Source organism: Chinchilla lanigera, unplaced genomic scaffold (assembly GCF_000276665.1).
Source record: "Chinchilla lanigera isolate Chin_1 unplaced genomic scaffold, ChiLan1.0 scaffold00007, whole genome shotgun sequence".
Classification (NCBI taxonomy): Eukaryota; Metazoa; Chordata; class Mammalia; order Rodentia; family Chinchillidae; genus Chinchilla; species Chinchilla lanigera.
In genome coordinates this window covers 20681240-20700423 of record NW_004955408.1, presented here as the reverse complement: position 1 = coordinate 20700423, position 19184 = coordinate 20681240, and the positions used below count along the sequence as shown (strand labels likewise).

The 19184-nt window shown below is 39.0% G+C and overlaps 1 protein-coding gene across 8 annotated transcripts in view; it reads right to left on the bottom strand.

Moving 5' to 3' along the window:
* Tenm2 (teneurin transmembrane protein 2) overlaps window positions 1-19184 on the bottom strand; it is a 1190054-nt gene that overhangs the window by 639853 nt on the left and 531017 nt on the right. The window contains exon 1 of one of the 8 annotated variants that reach the window (XM_005376297.2): window positions 5530-5954. The exons of the other annotated variants lie outside the window; for them this stretch is intronic. Within the exon in view, the coding sequence (XP_005376354.1) occupies window positions 5530-5575 (46 nt within the window). The 5' untranslated portion in view covers window positions 5576-5954. Of the gene's footprint in view, window positions 1-5529; window positions 5955-19184 lie in introns of those variants that run through there. 8 annotated transcript variants of the gene reach the window in all.

Below are 19184 nucleotides of genomic sequence, written 5' to 3'. Positions count from 1 at the left end.
TAGCACTCTGGCTTGCCTAGCAACAAAAGAAGAATTGCAAGGACCACGGATCTGTGAGCAGGACCAGGTTTGGCCACAATAGCAAGAGTGAAGTCAACAGTAAAAAAGCAGCTTAGTTGCAAATCTCAGCTATGATACTGCATCAAAAAAGGGTTGGTGTCTATTAAATAAGAGATAACAATCATATGCTGTATTAAGATACATGTCTTCAGTGAATATAAGGATTTATATACTACAGATCTATGAATGTTGTTCTTTCCAGGGTTTTTAGAACCCTCTGCAAAGACACAGAGACAAAATAGTTGAAGAAAGCCGGCTGGAAGAAACAGAAAAAAAAAATCCACCTACATTCAAGGTGTGAGACAATACTTTCTAAGCCATTGGGATCTATTTTTTCCCTTGCATTGTAATGCAGTCAAGTGTATGAGTGATGCCTTTTATGTTTGATAATGTCAAGTGTGAATGTCATGGCCAGCCCCCCATCTCTGATGGTATTAAAATGGTGGGAAGATGAAAAGCTTGGAAAACTAAATGGAACAAATTAAATTAAAGTGGCTGGAGGACAAGGAAAGTCACCCATCTGTAGTTAGGTTCTAAGGGGATAATGGCAACTCTGTCTACCTAAACATGGTGTTAAAAGCAGGGTTTCTGAAAAAAAAAGTGTGGTGGTATTCTTACTTAGTTGCACTAATAATTATTTTTACTCCTCTCATCATGAGGTAGTTAAATTCAAGAAAACGTCTTATACGGTTATACATAAACTTCCATTACACAGTCTGAGTAGTCTCCAGAACCAAGCTTGTCAGTCAAATACACTAGGTGTCAAGGAGCTCAAGGCGAGCTGGTCAAGGTTTATACAAAGTAAAAGTAACTGACAACACAGGCAATTCAGCAAGGAAATTAATCCCAATAAATAAAGTATATACATTTTCAGAAAGACGAAAACTCTCAAAGATCATACAAATCCATCCCAATCAATGTCAGGAAGCAAGAGATAAACAGAACACTAATTGGTTATGCCCAAGTTGCACAGAGAGATTCCTAAAACCTTCTAAAAACTAAATGTCTCATCTCTGACAAATAGTGAAGATTTCCTTATGAAATCATGAGAGTGATACACACACATAAAATCCCACCCTAATGAGGCCATGACCTCTACAGTGCAGACAAGAAATTGCAATAATTATGATAGGAAGGTGTTTTTTTCAGTGACTCTCCCTCCCCTCAACATTATTTCCCCAACTTTACTACCTATGTCTAGGCCATTCCAGATTATTCACTGGCCTCCAGCTTGGAGAGTTCTCTCTGTTTTCTCAACACCTTGCCGAAAAGGTAAAGCAATACCCTAATAGAAAATAAGGCAGCAATTTAATAGATGAGTAGATGCCCCCTAGACAGCTGCTTCAGAATCTCTTGGGGGAAATCACATAGCACGGTGTGAGCTCCCTTCTCCCTTCTGCCCTTTTCTATATTGGGTTTCAGTGCCTATAAGCTTCTGGACCACACCTTTCTAGTGCCCACCAAATACTTTGATTTGCCATTCATTGTCCTGCATTGTACAAGCATCAATAATTTTCCTGGCATTGCTTCCCTCATGATCTCTCATATAATGCTGGGGGGATTATTTTATGTTTTCATCTTCCACTCCTAATTTAAAGGATTTTCTCAACTTGTAGGATTTTCCTTAACTTTTCTCTCCTGCTATACTAGGGAGAGACAAGAGGATCTGACATATCCAATGCTTTGGGTGGGTCTCAAGGTTCTGTCTTCTTGAAGCTCAGCAGGAGGACAGATTGGTTTGTTGTGAGGGTTTCACTTGGAACATGTAACTCATGGTGCTTAAGATATAGTTACTACGTGCTTGGTAGTAACTAGTTAACAAGAGTAAAAGAAGCAAACAGCTAAAGAACAGAACTAGGAGACACAATTCTGCCAAATTAGAAAGTTTTACTTTTTCAAAAAACAGAAAGAAAACAAATTGCTAGGTGTCAAATACAAAATACATGTTTGCATCAAAGTGAGAGAAAGAAGAAAGAAAAAGAAAAGAAAAAATAAAGAAAACAATAAATCCCTAAACAACTCCATCCCAGTGGATTTATAGTGCTAATTACAAAACAGAAGTAGCTGACACTCATGCCTTCTAAATATAAGTTTACCATCCCAGAAAAAAAATGAATGGGTGTTAAATCAAAACATCCTATGGAGCATTTCACACTTTAGGAGTAAAAATTGACAAAGAAGTGTTGCAATGCAAATGAAAAATCCACTAGTACACAGGTATGTCTGTCTAAGGTGAAAAAACGGAAAGCCCTCCAACATAGGTTGGACCCTTGTCCTATCTGTAAGTGTTTTTGCAATGCCTATTACCTGCCTCACATTGGAAAAAAAAAAATACACACTTCTCTTTCCACAACTGAAATTGGTTAATTGATCATTTCCAAAAATAAATATTCCCATAGATAGAGGTCATTGGTTGCCTGAAATTGCATCAGTTCATGTCTGGGTACGAGAATCTTGGGCTCCTCTGGGACGTCTTTGTCATTTTATCAGAGTGATTAGCAGCAGAGTAGCTCCAGCATGGACCCTTTCAGCATTTAGCACTCAGATTTGCCTTTTGCATTCCTATTTTCTCCATCAAGCTTTGCAGCTTTTGCTTTGGAAATCTGGCACTTAATATCCGATGTTAATTACATATCCTATTCTGAGGAAAATCCTATTGGGCTAATTTTTCAAAATCATATAATGAAAGAACTTCAGTGACAAACCATGTAGGTTTTCGATTGTTTTTTATGGGTAGATCTATTAAGCACTTAATATTCAGTGGGAAAACAGTCTCAGAGCAATGAAATTCTATTACTTTAGAGGTTGCATGCTTTTAATTTCTTAATATTTCATTACATGTTGGCAACTGGTGCATATTTTTATAATGCGTTTGATCATTACTCTTCTCAGGGTATTCTATTTCAGTTCTTCCTCTGACATCATATTTGCATGTTAAAGGGTTTTAGCATTCAGGGATGAAATGTTCTGAATAGTAATGTGCAGTTAACTTGATTTTTTAAAAACGGAAAACAGCAAACACACATTATATATAGGGACTAAAGGAGAACAATCTCATAATTTTAAAATCTAACGCAAGTTTTAATAGCTTCCTATAGAACATCATAAAAGGTAATGATTCAATATAATTCATTAATTAGAAAATTATGCAAAGTGCTATCAGTAGAGTTTGGGGAGAAGGATCTTTTTCCTCGCCTTTTATAAGTCTGCTGCATTTTTTTTTCTTTTAAAAAATAATCATTTCTCTGCTCTCCAGCAACATCTGCTGGAAAAGTCTGAAAAATGCTATTTATATGAATCAGTTTGAGTAAGGATAGCTTTGATCAACATCTACCTAAAAAGTACATGCGGAACTACTCCACAGTTTGTAACACACTTATTTCTGCTGACTTTGGGTCTATTTTGTTCTCTAGAAGGATAGCAGTTCAATGATGCAAAGAGCCAAGCTACAACTTCAAATTTATCACAGCCTCACCTTGAAGAAGTCATTTTCACAAATAAAGGTAAAACACATATATGACAAAGACAATGTATTTCACCTGTTCCTACTTCTCAGCGAATGCCACGTATTTAAGAAATAATCGTCCGTGGCAGAGTAACAGTCCGCGATATTTAGGTAGTAGCTAAAGGCTAAGGAAAGATCTCATGCAAGAATGCAACATAGAAAAAGATGACCTGAGAAAAGCACCTACAAGATTCTGCAAAGTTGCTTAAGGTGAAAACAGATCACTACCTGGGAGATGATTTTTAAAACTCACTACGCTACTACCAGCGTGATTATATAAAAACCTTCTACAGCAGTTTCTTTTTCTCATGTTCACATGTAGCTCTGGTCTTTAAATCAAGTTTCCCTACACCTGTATGGGGAGCTTCCCAGGCAACTTCTGCCAGTGATTGTCTTTGGGTGATGAAGTATGATCAGACCCATAGTCCATTTGGTCCTCACTCCCTGATACCCAGGAGTTCCTGCTGTCCTCATGAAGCTGCATTCAAGGGCTGAGCCCACAAGATGCCATTAGATGGTCTTGCTACATGAGACATGCCAGAGCAAGGTACTGAGAGACAGCCCAGTCTACAAACTCAGAAAGAAAAAAAATTATATCCCCAAACAATATTATATATTCATATTAGAGCAGCTCTTTCTAGGACTATATTTTATGGATGTACTAAAGTCACCTTTCTATGTTCATTCCTGAGGAACATTTTTTACACAGAATTTTGTACTTTCAATATTAAAATCTCCCCCCAAAATCTCTGGAAAATGAAATGAAACATTTAGGTGACAATCTAGGTAGAAACTTGAGGAGAATTTTGTCCTCGTTAAATAAAAAAGTTGGCCAATTGGAGATTTCTCTTTGCATTCTCAAATATCAGTTCATTGGTACCAGCAATAAATTTTATCAGCAGAGGCAAATGAACACAAAATCCACAATGACCGAGGTTAAAAACAAGTAGCCAAAACTTTAAAATCACATCAAGAGCAACAAAAATTCAGGGCTGGAAAGGTTTGGGCGTGTTGTTTTCTGTGTGTACTCAATGTTAAAATAGATGGGAGCCTTTTTAAGCTTCATCCCAAAGCTCTCTAAAGGAGAAATGCCATCCAGTATAATCTGCAACTTCCATTCATAGCACACAAAAAGGACGTCTTCCGAAAAGCTCTCTCCAGTGGAGGGTCACATGTATTCTAGATTTAGGGTCCTAATGCAAAGTTCCGACTTGAGCCTAATAATGAGAGCCCCTCCATTATTAAGCCGCTTAAAATCCAGAAAGATTTATCCAACAGCACCTCCGAGTTCACTCCCCTTTCAAACTGACATAATTCCGTTATCCCAATTATATACTGGCTCCATTTCTAGAACGTGCCCCCACCTGATGTTTTAACTTCATATTTCATTTGGGACAGCACTTAATCTCTATTTATGAATCATCAACCTGACACAGGTTAGGGAAATATAAGAAGCGCCTCACCCACAAGATCCAAGCCAAACAAACCCCAGCCTCTAGACTTAAACTCTACCCCTCCTTAAACCTCCGGTGAAAAATTATTATAACGCATCAGAAGTTCAGTTACAAGAAAAATTTCAAATACCAGCTGTTTCTTACGGTTTAAGTCCCAGAGTTCAAAAGCACTATCAATTGGATTATTTTTTTTCCCCTTCCATTAGCTGTTTAGAATTTAACGTAATGCAAAGTGCTATTCTGATCAAAATCATCTTTCTCATCTTTCCCCTTAAATAAAAGGGAGGAGAAATCATTCAGTATAAATGCATTTACTATACAAATCTATTTTCAATTGAATTTGCTGCATGCTCTAATTCATCAAAATTAATACAGGTACTTTCTATGTTAAACAAAAGGAAGCCGACTGAAAAATCGGCTTCTGCTGCGGATGCCTTTCTCAATTACAAAACGGTGAAAACAGAGATTTAACTAAGCCACTCGGTCAAACCCTCGGATCGGCGCTCTTACCTGCCTCAGCTGAAGGCTTCCTTCCCTTGTTAGCAGCGGGCAGCATCTCTAGCTCGCTCCAATCCTCACCACCGGTCTCAAATTACACCGCTAAGTCCACCCCCTCGCCTTTCCCCCTTCTCTTCATTTTCTTTTTTTTTTCTCCTTTTTTTTTTTTTCCAGCAAGAAAATGCTTATTGAAAGTGATTAGTTTTTGTTGTCCCTTTTAAGTTCCTCCTGCGGGAAGGAACAGGGGAGCAATGTGACGCCACCTTTTAATCTTTTGTAAGAGTGAAAAGGCAGAAAAGGAACGCTCGATCAAACTGAGCTGCACACATGACTAAAACTCGCAGGAGACGCCGCCGCTGCCTGGCGAAAGCACCGCTAGGCTTGAGTGTAAGAACAGAGAAGAGAAGAGAGTCAATGGAATGTGACAATGTGTGTGCATCAAAGGCAGGAGGAGAGAACAATGAGCGAGGGAAAGACAGCCAGAGAGGGAGAGATGGAGAGAGGGAGAGAGAGAGAGACAGGGAGAGAGGGAGAGGGAGAGGGAGAGGGAGAGAGAGAGAGGAGAGAGAGAGGAGAGAGAGAGCGAGAGCACGGAGGATAGAGAGCGGGTTTCAGGCAAAGGATTCTCAGAATAAAGCCACAGTGCAGTGTCTGGCAGCTTCTGTTTTTATCTCCGCGAGCATGATACACTGCCTCTCTCATTTAGGAACACATTCGTGTATCTTCCAGGTTTGAAAACTGAGATAATCGCAGTGTGTCTCTGGTTTTGTCTGATTGGCATTTAACTGTGCCGTGTACCTGTGATTTTTTTTTTTTTAGGATGCATTTATGTGCAATTTATTTCGCATATTTATTTATGTAGGCAAAAATGAAAGCTGCTAATTTCTACGGCAATTTGCAATGTAGTTTTACTGGCAGATGGAACTCTACTTATCATAACTGCTGACAAACTGCCACGGGTAAACAAAAGAAGAAACAAATGCTTCGTCTTGATAATTGTCTTTACCCAAAAAAAAAAAAAAAAAAAAAAAAAAAGCCCACACCAAAATATTAGTACTTGCAAAATCGATGTTTCCTGATTCAAGTTTAAAAGGTGTTTCTCTCCATTAGTTTAGAAATGAAGGCAAAATGAAAGGGAAGACATGATGTTTGAAGGGAAGGTGCTGGGGAAGAGGCTTATTAGGAGAGTGAAAATCTAAATTCTTTTTGGTTTCCTTCCAAATGTGACAACCGGATTGCTTTCTGGAGTCTTGGAGTAGAGTTTTTGAGTCACTATTGCTGCAGACTTTAACTTCCTCCTCCTGCCTTCCTGTACCATTTTAAAGTAGGTTCCATTTTCAAAACAAAGTCGAAAAGAAATGATTTCCTAACTCAAATTATTTCAAATGCTCCCCCACCAGCTTTGTTCCATCTCTACTCCTCTCTTGCCACATGGGGGCCAGGATTACACAGTTAAATTCCCTGAGTGACCTCTTTTATAAGGATGTAAATTGCTGATTCCAAGGTCAAGTATTTGGTAAGAGTTAAGTTATTGGTGGAAATGACTGCTTGCTTTCCATAGTAACCTGAGCTAAAGCAGTAGTAAACCAGCAAGAGAGGAGATTCCAACTTTTAGACTGATCATCTCTTTGAAATTAAAAAAATTTAACATCACAAGATAAATGCCATGTGCTTTACTTATAAGTTACCATTTTTTGAAAAACTGAAAGGAAAAAAAAAGCAAGCCTGTATTAGATGGCTTTATTTCATACATTATATTCCAACTACATATCCATGGACCCTTGGTGTCTTTTTTTGTTGTTGTTTTTTTGAGTTCCTGTGTCAGCCAGATATAAAATGAGAATTGGTCCAAGAAGCATAACACTCTCTTTGCCTGTCCTGGTCCCAGTGTTGAATTGACTAGGGATTGCTTAATCTTGCTAATACTCAGAGTGTTATACATTTCATGGTTTGCCAATAGAGGGTATGTTTTTCACTTGGACCTAAATAGAGAAGTAGCCCCCTGCCTCCCATGCGCTCAGAATGAAACTCTACTTATCATTAAGGCAGCACAGAGAGTGGAGAACACACAGGGGCCGAACCGAAGGCAGCTGGCCAGAGAACAGAGAGCGCTCAGATGTAGACAGAAAAGGAAGCTACAAGACCGGGGGAACTGCGAGAAAGTCGGTGCCTGGAAAATTCAGAATTCTTTACAGACATTTTGCAGAGGGGAGTGAAGCAGCCTCCTTTAAATGATATTATTGATATAGGTGCACTAGTTAAAATTACCTTTATACAAGGGAATAAGTAGGCTGAAGAGTTTTCTGCCAATAAAAATAAAGACCCAGTTACAGAGATGCAACTATTTCATCACCATAAAAGCAGGGAAGGGGGCCAGGGTCTTATTGAACAGGATCAAGAAGACATAGTCAATGAAAGATAAACAGAAATCAAGGCCAGATGAAAAGAGATTTTTTTTCTTAAGCTATATAAGTGGTGATCAGGGTTGTTGCTTATGTTTAACACTTCCTTAGTGGAGAGGTGTGTACCTTGAGTGGATATCATTTGCAGTTTGATATATATGACTTATCTCAAGATATCTTGAGAGGAACCTGTCTGATTATACTAGGGTGTCAAAGGTGGTCCAAATCACATGGCTACTCATTACTGGAATGTTACTTTTATGTAACTTATTTCTGTGTGTGCTTTACAGGGCCATGCTCATATTAGGGAGTATCATAATAGCTAAATTTCCAGTACTGGGAGCTAGGCTGCCTGTGATTAAGTCCTAGTTCTACTACCTACTCCCTATGTGACCTTGACAAAGTTGTTTTGCCTCTAGGCGGCTGGTTCCTCATCTTAAAATGGGTGAAATTCTACGTGCCTCATTGGCATAAGAATAGAGGAAGCATTTGCTATTGTGGGTTTTGTTCTCTGCATATAGCAAGTGCTTTGTATGTTTCTACTATTAGGAAATCCATACCACACCTATTTAGAATTTTTCACCAGCAAACAGACAACAGTTCATCCTTTCAAAATGGATGAGGCACAGAGACTTCTTTCCACTCTGACTGCCCTTACAGGCTATGGTCATTCAAACTGCCCCCCGGGTCCTCCCTCTTGGATAATGTGGTTAAACTTCAACAGGTTCTACAACCAAATGCATGAATCCTCCCTCAAAGTAAGCTGTCTCTCCAAAAGCTCTCACCAGTGTAAAATGTAAAGATCTTTGAGTCTTTCCTTTCTAATCATTCAATTACCAATAACTATCAGATGCCACTCCTGTGTCTTAAAGATCCACTTCATTTCCTGGCTCCTGGCCCTTCTTGATTTGCACACTACTGCAGCAGTCCTTACATGTCACCCTTTCTGTGTTTTACTTCCTATCTTGAACACACACCAGGTAAGGATATGTGTCACACACCCCTGGGGACATTCCTAGGGTCCTGCCAACAGCCACACCCGATTTTAATACTACCTCTTTCATCTTCTCAAGAAGGCACTTAGGATCTGAGGGGAGAAGAGTGACATTATTCTACGTGTGACCTTGGATTAGCTCTAATGGGTCAAGCAGCTAATCTTTGGCAAACCAATAGTTTGCTATTAGCGCCTTGTTAGTTAGTGGTGCCTCTTCCCACCTGCATGACACAGCCTATTGAAAACAACCATTTTAAGAGGTATTCTTTCTCTCTGATTTATCCTTCACAAGCCAGAATAACCTTCTCACAGTGCCTCTCTGAATGTCATCCATTCCCAATATTATTGACTGATCAATTGAAAGTCTGTTTTATTTCATTATCTTATGTATCGGCTTTATAAACATCAAAGGCTCACAATCCCTTAGAGAATAAAGCGCAGATTTCTTTGTCTCGTATTCGGTCACTTCTGAGGTTTCACTCCGATCTAGCCATTTGTTCCATCACTACCAGACAAGAGCCTGCTACCCTCAGCCCGATCCATATACAGCTGCTTCAGGGTCCCTAGCTTACTCCTCACTCTCGTTAGAACTCCCTGCTTTCCTTCCTTGAGATGTAGTTAACATCAATCTCTTTATCTAAAGCCAGAATAAGCTACAAGTCCTCCAGAAAGGTGTCCTTGACCTTCCTGGTCTACAGCAGTGAAGTTGCTTTAATCATAGGAGCTATCCAAAGGCCCCAGGAAAGGTGGTGTACATCATCATTAGGACCGAGGCTTTGGACTTAGCCCAAGGTCTAACTCCTGACCCTGAAATTTGCTTCCTAATTGTAGAACATTAGTCAAATCCTTTCCTTTCTAAGTCTTCCTTTCCTCATCTCTAAGATATTATGAAGACCCAATTAGCTAATAAATGTAAAACAATTAGGTCAAATCATACTTTATAGCTTGCACCTGCACAATAAAGAGTAGTTATCAATAATACAAGTGCTTCTTTTGTGAAAGGGACCACTAAATTCTGAACCTCCCTCCAACAAGCAGACATATGGGTGTGATTAGAGCAATGTTACAGAAGGTAAAACTGACATTTTGGAAAATTGACTCATTGGATATCTCACAAGTAGCTAGGATACAAACTTTTATTTTTTAGCTTTCTAGTTTTTGTTATCTGTACATGTCATCACGATGTAACTTAGCCTTGCTGTATTAGGTTATAATTATTCGGTGTTCAGGTTTTTGCCCCACTTTTCCAATTATAACCTAAATAAGAGCAATACTCATGTTTTAAACATCTCTGCCTCTGTAGTACCTTTCATAAATCTTTAAACAACGGAACTTGCTTACTCAGTAAATGTTTGTTGACTGCTTGATCATTTTTGCTCGTGAGGATTAAAGTTTTGAATCACATTTAAATTCAGTGACACCATCTTTTGAGGAAATAGTTTCATCATCCTTTCTATGAACACCATCAAAATTATACAAAATAATATACAAGACAAACATTACTTATAAATGAGCCTGGCAGGTAGAAAGGAAGGGAGTTCTCTGGAACACAAAAAGCTGTAGGAGAGTGCTACTCATTGATTTGGTTCCTCATACTTGGCATTTATATTACACTTAAAGGTGGGCCCTCAGGCCACCCATTCCATACATGGAAAAAGGGTGGTTATTAGCTGAAAGTCATCCTTTTGAGGTTGCTAGGGAAGGGCAGAAACAACCACTCAAACCCCCACAGCCTTCAGTCACTTTTAATTTGCTCTTTTAAATTAATGCAGTAATTATGTTCTCATGTATCTGGTCTCTGGCTAAGTCTGTATAATACTAAAGCAACCTGCAACAACATAAAAAATTCAGCAACCAACATATTTTCCTGTATATAGGGTGAGGAGCAACATAATTAGATTTTTAACAATTAAAATGTATATTTTAAATTAATAACTACACATGCACTGTCTCCAACTGTCTGCACACAAGGAGAAGCAAGGAAACTACGAAATGCCTTGTGTTTCTCAGGTGGGTTAATCAATGGTATCAAGCACTTATTGCCTTACACCTGTCTTGTATTATTTGCATCAACTTCATGAAGTCAGGATATTTTGGTAATTCCTGATACCTAAACCAATGGGTAATCTACAGTAAGTGCTCAATATATGTGTGTTTCATAAATGAACACATGAAGAGTCAGTGGAGTCGTCTTTGGTCAGTTTTACCTAAATCCATCTCTGTCTAGCAATGTTTTAAAATTTCCACTCAACTGGATTATATACATTCAAGCATGTTTTATACTCTGCTACTTTGTCATGTTTGCCTTTTACATCAACTTTATTTTGGAACTATATGCTACCTTTTGTTGAATATAAAGTTCCTTTGAATCCTTTCTAGATGACGTTAGCTCACAGCAAGCGCTCTTTTCTCAAATTTCAAACCACTCATTGCCTGGAACACTTTATTACATATAATACTTTCAATTAATCTTCTTTTGCCTTTGGACATCTACTGTTGGTGAACTGCTATTCTTCTAATATTAGGGGGGTACTTTTACTGGATTTATATCTTATTTGGTACAGAGATATTATGTTTCCTGAAGGTTCCAAGAACTGCCTTTATTTTTTGTATAACATACAGCTATTTCTTTGAGTATGCATAGAATGTGCCCATGAAAACATGCTGATTTGGTGTTGATCCTGAAGGTATTCATAGGTGGGTACATCTAGTCTTCAGAAATTATAGAAATAACTTATAAAACTTCCCTTGGCCCTTAAAAACTATTGTTAGAACGCAGCTAGAATAGCGATAAAAACAAATAACATTTCTTATAACATTTTCACCCTTCAAGTAGTATTAAAGGTGGCTCATTCATTTATTTCAGGATATCTATTTTTTGAGTACAGGCTTTCAGTCAGCCATGCTCAAATTAATGTCAAAATGAGCTCATCACAACAAATAGAGGACTGCAACAAATACGAAGAATAGCAACTGCCCTCCAGAAGAACGCACTTTTCCCTAATCATTTATACATTAGTCGGAAGTTAGCTTGTGTTGAGACATCAGTTAGGAGTCCTTCGAGAGACAGCTTCTCTGTTCTATAGGCTCTGCTGTACCGGGTCATTTCAGACCCAATTATACACTCATCTCTCTGGGGAGGCCTCTTTTTCCTCAGGGTGAATATGATCATAAAAAAAAAAACATCGCAAAAGATACCTCACCCTTATAATCCTTTCTCCTTGGACAAAAGCAACACTTTTAGGACAGATTTTTCATCCTCATCACACTTTTGACCAGATTTATTAGAGATTTACGCTGCTGGAATTATCTATAAATTACTATTTTCCTAAACGAAAACACAAATATTCTACAAAATGAAAAGAAAGAACATAACCTTTGAAGCTTCAAAAATGTCTTTAATGTATTCTTATTTAACGAAGATGAGATAATTCGAGTCCATTTTTCTACCTGTTTCCAAAAATGCAACGAGTATGTAATATGATTGAAGGTTTGGGATACAGTTTTCTGAAATTACTTTATCAAATATTGTAATTATATCAGATCTTACTTAGCCAATTAAAACCAATTATTTTGCTTATAAAATTGCTCACATTAATTACTGTGTACTGGCATTTTGGTTTTATCTGCTGAGCAGAAGTTGGTCTTATCTATTTTCCATTTCTGATTTGCATAGTGTTTTGAAGAACCCCTTAAGTGAAAACCAAAGTAGCAGCTGCCTAATCATGAAGTAAAAATGGAAAGCAAATCAAGAGAGAACCTCAAATCTCTTCTTCCCATGGTGGACCGAACAGAGTTGGCCTTAATGAAACTCTAAGTAAGAATTTACGTTCCTCTCCATTGAGCTGAATACAGGCCTTGGTGAACTATTTGGTTCTTGTTACGGATGTTTTTCAATACGAAACATTTGAAAGCATCCAACCAGAAGTTTCACAATGATCACAGCCTTGAACGTATTCATCAGAAAAATGCATTCACTGCTACAGGTTTTATTTTTACAGTAACTAGTGTGCTGCACTGTTTGCCAGTTTCTTCAATACTCTTACCCATGACAATCACAAAAGCAATTCACAACCTGACTTATCAGATAGTTCTGTTTTACAATAATCTGGTTGCTATTTGTAAAATCCAGGATAAAACAGTGCAATTTCTGATGCTGAATATCTGAAAAGCTCTGGAAGCTGCTAGGGAGAGATATGCACTAAAATATGTAATGCGATGGAATTACAACAAACAGACATTCTGAAGGGTACACACTCTAGTGCATCTCAGAATACGTGACATTTAATGGTGCGACTTTCGAGATTTGCAAATAAATTCTGCATTTAAACACTCCCCTCCACTCAGTTTTTTTTCTTAGCTCCAAATTTAACTCTTTCTTTCAAAATACATAGAGCTCTTTCTCAAAAAATAATGAGTGAAAAAAACAATTCCCACTGAATAACTGTTTCTGAACAACTGTTTTCTAGGGAAAAATAAACATAAAAATCTCAATTAAATAATTTATTTCTTAAGCCACTCTCCCTATCTCTAATCATACTATAAAGCGACAGCATCTTCCTGATGAGAATTCAGCTAACACAAAAAGTGGTGATTTTAACAGTCAGTGAATCCTTATGATAAATAAGGGGCTTATACTGCAACAGACAAACCACTTTTCAAGTGATTATACTGTGCAGATGTCCAAAAAAATAGTGCCATATACATACCCTTATAGAGCATCAATACCAGTTAAATATTTTTGGGTACTTTCATAACCATATATCAGTGTGTGAAAGAAATGGGAATAACATACACCACTGAGAGGCAGTATAGTGCAATAAAAAAGTTATCATATTTCAATCCCAGATCTGCCACCATCTCAATATGTAACGTTGACCAAATCACTTAACCACTGTCCATCCCAACTATTCCATCCACTAAATGGAACCAATATCTCCCTGTTTATGACAACAAGGTTAGTAAAAGCATGACTATATTTATAAAGGCAGCACCCTTTATCCTTTCTTTGTGTAGTTAGATACTACCAAAGCCCAATCTACTCCAAATAAACAAAGAATTTTACTCTTGAAGGTAAATGCTCTTCTGCAGGCTGCTGGGGCATCAATTAATAGAATGATGTAATAAATCTTTCAATAATCCTGCATTGATCAAAAGAATTAATGCAGCTCACCTCTCTTGCTGTGAGTGCAAGCCCATGTACTCAGAGGATGCACAATAAATATTAGCTGCTGATGATACTGACATGGCATCATGTACAGTCACAGCACTAAGTGAATTACTAAGTTTACAATTGTCCAGAAAACACATTGAATAATTACTGGCAATGAAAGAAATCTATCCCCGATCTCACTGACCTTATTATGTTATCACCTCATGCATAGTAACAATATCACCAATCCCTAGAAACTTAATAGCCTTGTCTTCATGACTTGTGAGAGTAAAAAATAAGATTCTCTTTCAGAATAAAATCAGAATATGGGTCCATTGCGAAGTGTGTGAGTATACTGTTACCACTCGGGTGTAGTCCATCATCTTTCCTTCGCTGCATTATTATAGAGCCTTTTAAGGGCTCTCCGTGCTTTCCACTGTGGCTCCTGCGGCTAGTTGCTGCACTAAGAACTCTCATTGTGTCCCTATACCTTCTCCTTTATGTGGTCCTCTTCCACACAGACTGTGGTACTGGCCTCGTAAATTGCTTTGACCAATGGACTTTAGCAATCACAATACAAGCTAGGACATGATGAACTTCTGGACACTGGGGTCCACCCTGATGGAACTGGGCCACCGACATGAGAGAAAGCTAGTTGTGGCCTCCTAGAAGATGACAACTGATGTAGGTGGACAGATGCAAGTATTTCATGGCGTCCAGCCCTGACCCACCAACTGGATGGAAATGCATTAGTGAATGCAGGCACGCCCAGCAAAAGAACTGCCCAGAGAATACACTAAAACTTGAGAAATAATGAATTATTCTTGTGTGAAGCCACCAAGGTTCAGTGTAGTCTGTCCTCTACCAATAGTTAGCTGATACAGCCCCCTAGTGATTATCCTCCATTCTCTGATCAGGGGACACCAGATAATTTCGGTCACCCACCTCAGAGGAATGAAAGGTTTCTATTCTTCTAATGACAAATAACAAGTGCTTTGCCCTTCTCAGTGTGTCAGATCTCAACTCTTCCAAATCTCTCCCTCACTCTTTCCTTTTCAGCTGCACAAACCTCTGCCTAGAATGTTCTTCCTTGTGAACATCCATTATTCTCATGCCCTGTTTGGGTGCTTCCTCCAACACCCTTTGTAACACTGATATCCCAATCACCCTTCTCTTACCCCAAATTTCACATCCCATCATTCCATTCTTTCTTCTAAGCACTTGGCACTTCCAAAAAACTGTACGATTTACTTACTTTGGTGCTTGTATGACTTGTTATCAGGCATTAACTCCAAGAGGGCAAGGTTCATTGTTGGATGCCCACACTTGGAACCATGGCTAGTACACAGGGTAGACTTAGAGCTGTTTGCTAAATGACAAAAGGAAGCCTTGTAGGTTAAGGTGAACACTGGGTTCTTCACTGAAAGAGAAGGCTGAGTGAGCAGATTCTGGAAGATACCGAGTTGGTGCAACTCACAGAGATGTTTGAGGCATCAATTGATGGAACACGGAAGGAACCTGGTGGGCAAGGACAAGAGAAGGTCAAGAAATACTTTATCAAGGGGTCTTTGGAGCAGGTGGTGAGAGCTGTCAACACAAGCAAGAAGAACACTAGAACAGCCACCTTGGAGAGGATGAAGAGTAATCCAAGGCAACAGGGAAGCCCTCCAAGCCTTCTTGAATCTAAAAAATAAGTGGTAGAAGGAGAAATGTGCCAATATTTACTGAAGGGTAAATCTGAGTTTTGGGGGAAGAAAGCACAGTTTATGACATGTTCTGTATGTTTTTCAGGAGAAGCCTAAAAGGAAAAAAGAAGTAGCAGAAGCTTTTTCTTTTTGTGCTGAAATCTTCATTAACAGGATATATTAATGCAAAATTAGTTTAGTCCCTAGACACATGCCCAGAGGTATGATTCATTGGCATTCATGTCTCGCAAGCATGTATACTATAGGGTCCACTACCATTTTCTTAAAAAGCAGGCACTTGAATTAACTGATCACAAAGCTGGCAAAGCCCCAAATCTAGGCTTCTACTTGAATACATCAAATAGAAGCTCTTCACGGGAGAAAAAGTCCATCTTCCAAAGACACAGCCGCGGTGGCAGTGTGGCCTCCAGCTTGCTGCACAGGTGTGTGGCCAATAATTTACCTTAGTTAGTGCAGAACAGACGTGACCCAGGATGACTTAATTTCACCTTACCAACTCAATCTTTGTGCAAATCTCTTCTGAAACCATCCATTTTTTTCCTCCCGGCCCAAACCTCATTTTCCCTGTTGCTTTGTAATTATTTATTATCTGGGACTGTAATTGTGTTGTTTATAGCAGCCATGAAAACTCTATTGTTAGGAGGGATAAAAAAATACCTCTTGGTCCAACTAGATGCTCATACGTGGGGAATAAAGGATGTTGGTCTCTTAGAGCTCTTAATATACAGCTCTCTGCGTTCAATTTTCCTAAAAATGAAAATTGCCAAGAAGCAAAGTATGCAGGAGATGTATGGTTGGATGCTGTTGCTGCTTTGCGTCTGATGATGGATGGTGACCCCGGAGTGACTGGGAGCCCTTGCTAACTCACTACCATGGCTTCTGCATTCAGAGCTGGCAACAGCCAGCCTTCCACATAGCAAATCCCTCCCGCCTCAGCATCTTTCCAATTGCTTCACTTAGTAATTCATGGCCTTTCCCAAACCACGACACCACCAGGCACAGCCGTGATTCCAGTCCAGCAGAGAAAGGCTGAAAGGAGGTACCCAGAATTAGTCTTCGTTTCTTTATCATTCTGATGTACACATTCAGGGTCTGATCCCACTTACCATAAAATATTTATTTCATCACCCATGGTGGGGAAAAATGTTATCCTTCTTTCTTTCTTTTTTTAAAAAGTCCTTTAGTTTAATTACAAAAGATGTAAATGTGATCTCACTTGTGGGGAAAAAAAGTTACTCTTAACAATGAGGTGTAAATTGGTGTCTGCTTAATCTGTTCACAGTAGGAATGAAGTCCAACACTCGCCTCCTCGCCCTTATTTTTGCAGTAGTACCTGGAAATTAATGCATCCTTGGGAGTTCTTGGAGCATTTCTGATTCTTAAGGAGAAAAGAGAGAGAGGGGGCTTGTCACGCTTGATCCTTGTACTGGCAGTAAGAACACTTATTTTGCTCCGTTCTCTGCATCTGTGTTGAGCTGTAGACTGAGGTTACATTCTCTGACCTTTGTCATGGGCAGCAAAAGTTCATCCTTCTCTGGATTCTTCTCTCTCCCCACCATTTGTGGCCTGCTGCATATTCCAAAATGGAATGTAATTATTAGGGAAACCAGCACGTTATTTATACGGTGACCTTGGACTCCTGGGGGAATTGAAGGCTCTATTCTTTCACTTACGATGTTTTACATTTCAAAGAGCCCCGCTCTCTTTGATATTAAAGAATGAAATGTGCAATGTAATTGTTATTGTTTTATGACCTTTAATAGGTTAATCAGGCTGCATCAGGTTTTCCACTGTATGATTCTGTTCCAAAAGAAATGATCTGCCTCATAAGTGATGAATTCTGACAAAAGGGCTCAGCATTAATATTTGAGAGAATGAATATACTGAGATACTTAAATCCTCAAAAAAATATGGTCTTTTAGCTAACCTCAGTCTCTCTGTACGTAATAAAGTGTCTGCCAGATTTGATGCTATTGGTATTCTGGGACAGATCAGACCTTGTGGTGTGTAGGAGGGGGAAATGATGTGCTGTGCATTCTGGGTCATTTAACAGTGTCCCTGGTCTTTACTACCCTTTTTACCCCTGCCCTCTTCATGACAATACAGTGTTTGCAGACAACGGCCCATATCCCTTGGGGAGTAAAATCTGCCCCAACTAGGAGCCACAAGGTTAATGAGAAGCACTGACCAGCATGAAGCAGGGGGCTCTTTTTTATGATCACAATATGCATAAGACCTACTGTTTTAAATGATAATACAGTGACAGCTAGCATTTATTCAGAACTCACTATGAACCAATTAGCAAAATGCTAACTGCTTTATATATTGGATCTCATTTGAGCTGTGTAACAAACTTGCAGGATAGTAATTGTGCTTTGCGATTTGTAGGTGAGGAAACTGAGGCTTAGGGGAGTTAGGTGATTTGCTCAAGACTACCCAGCTAGAACCTAGAAGAGTTAAAAATCCCTCTTCTCCAGGACTTCCCTTTCTGATTTACCTACTCCCCCTGTGGTTATAATATGAGAATCTAAATAAAATTTGGGAGTAGATCAAGCATTACTATGTTCAGAAAATGCACCTACAGACTAAATAGGTCTAAAAAGTAAGACAATGCTTGCCTTCAAGTCATGTATGCAAAGTAGAAAGTATAATATGGAAATAAATAATATAAGGAAAACTTGAAAGGCCACTACAGGGGTCAGATCCTGAATGTTTTGGATCATCACTCCTCAGACTCTAATGTGGATAGGAATCATTCGGGTTTTAGTAGAATGCACATTCTCATTCCGAAGGGGTGGACTGTGGCCTGGGATTCTGTCTTTCTAAGCACCTCCCTGGGGATGCTGCTCCCAGTCTGAGAACTTCACTCTGATCAGGTAGCCTTTAATGTGCTGGGAGATGTGTCTTGAGAAGCAAGACTCAGTGTGTGTATTTACAATGCCAAGAAAGCGTCAACTAGAGTGGGAGGGGTAGAAGGAGGGGGTGGGGATTGCCTTGGTGCTAGGAGCCACCCTCGTCTCTCAGCTATTCCCTCAGAGCATCCATGCTTTGCCCACTCGTGTTCACTGCCCACATATACAGCTAAACATCTGCTGTTTTAAAGGACAAATATTAATTTGAAGCACAAAAACACCTACCCACCAAACATAACTTGTTTCTGCAAACACATTTTTATGACCAATTTTGCACTTTGGGAAAGGAATGTTTCTCTCTATTCAACATACTATGCTATGGGCTACATAAAAAAAAAAGAAAGAAATTCATTCCCCCTCACTCCCACCCTCTAGAGATACTGTGTCGAATGACGATGGAGCTGCAATTGGCCAAGAATCTGCAAAACAAGGAAAAAAACACATGTGGGAGGCTAAAAAAGCAAAAAAGTTTTTAATCCAATGAAAGTCAATTAAAATGAC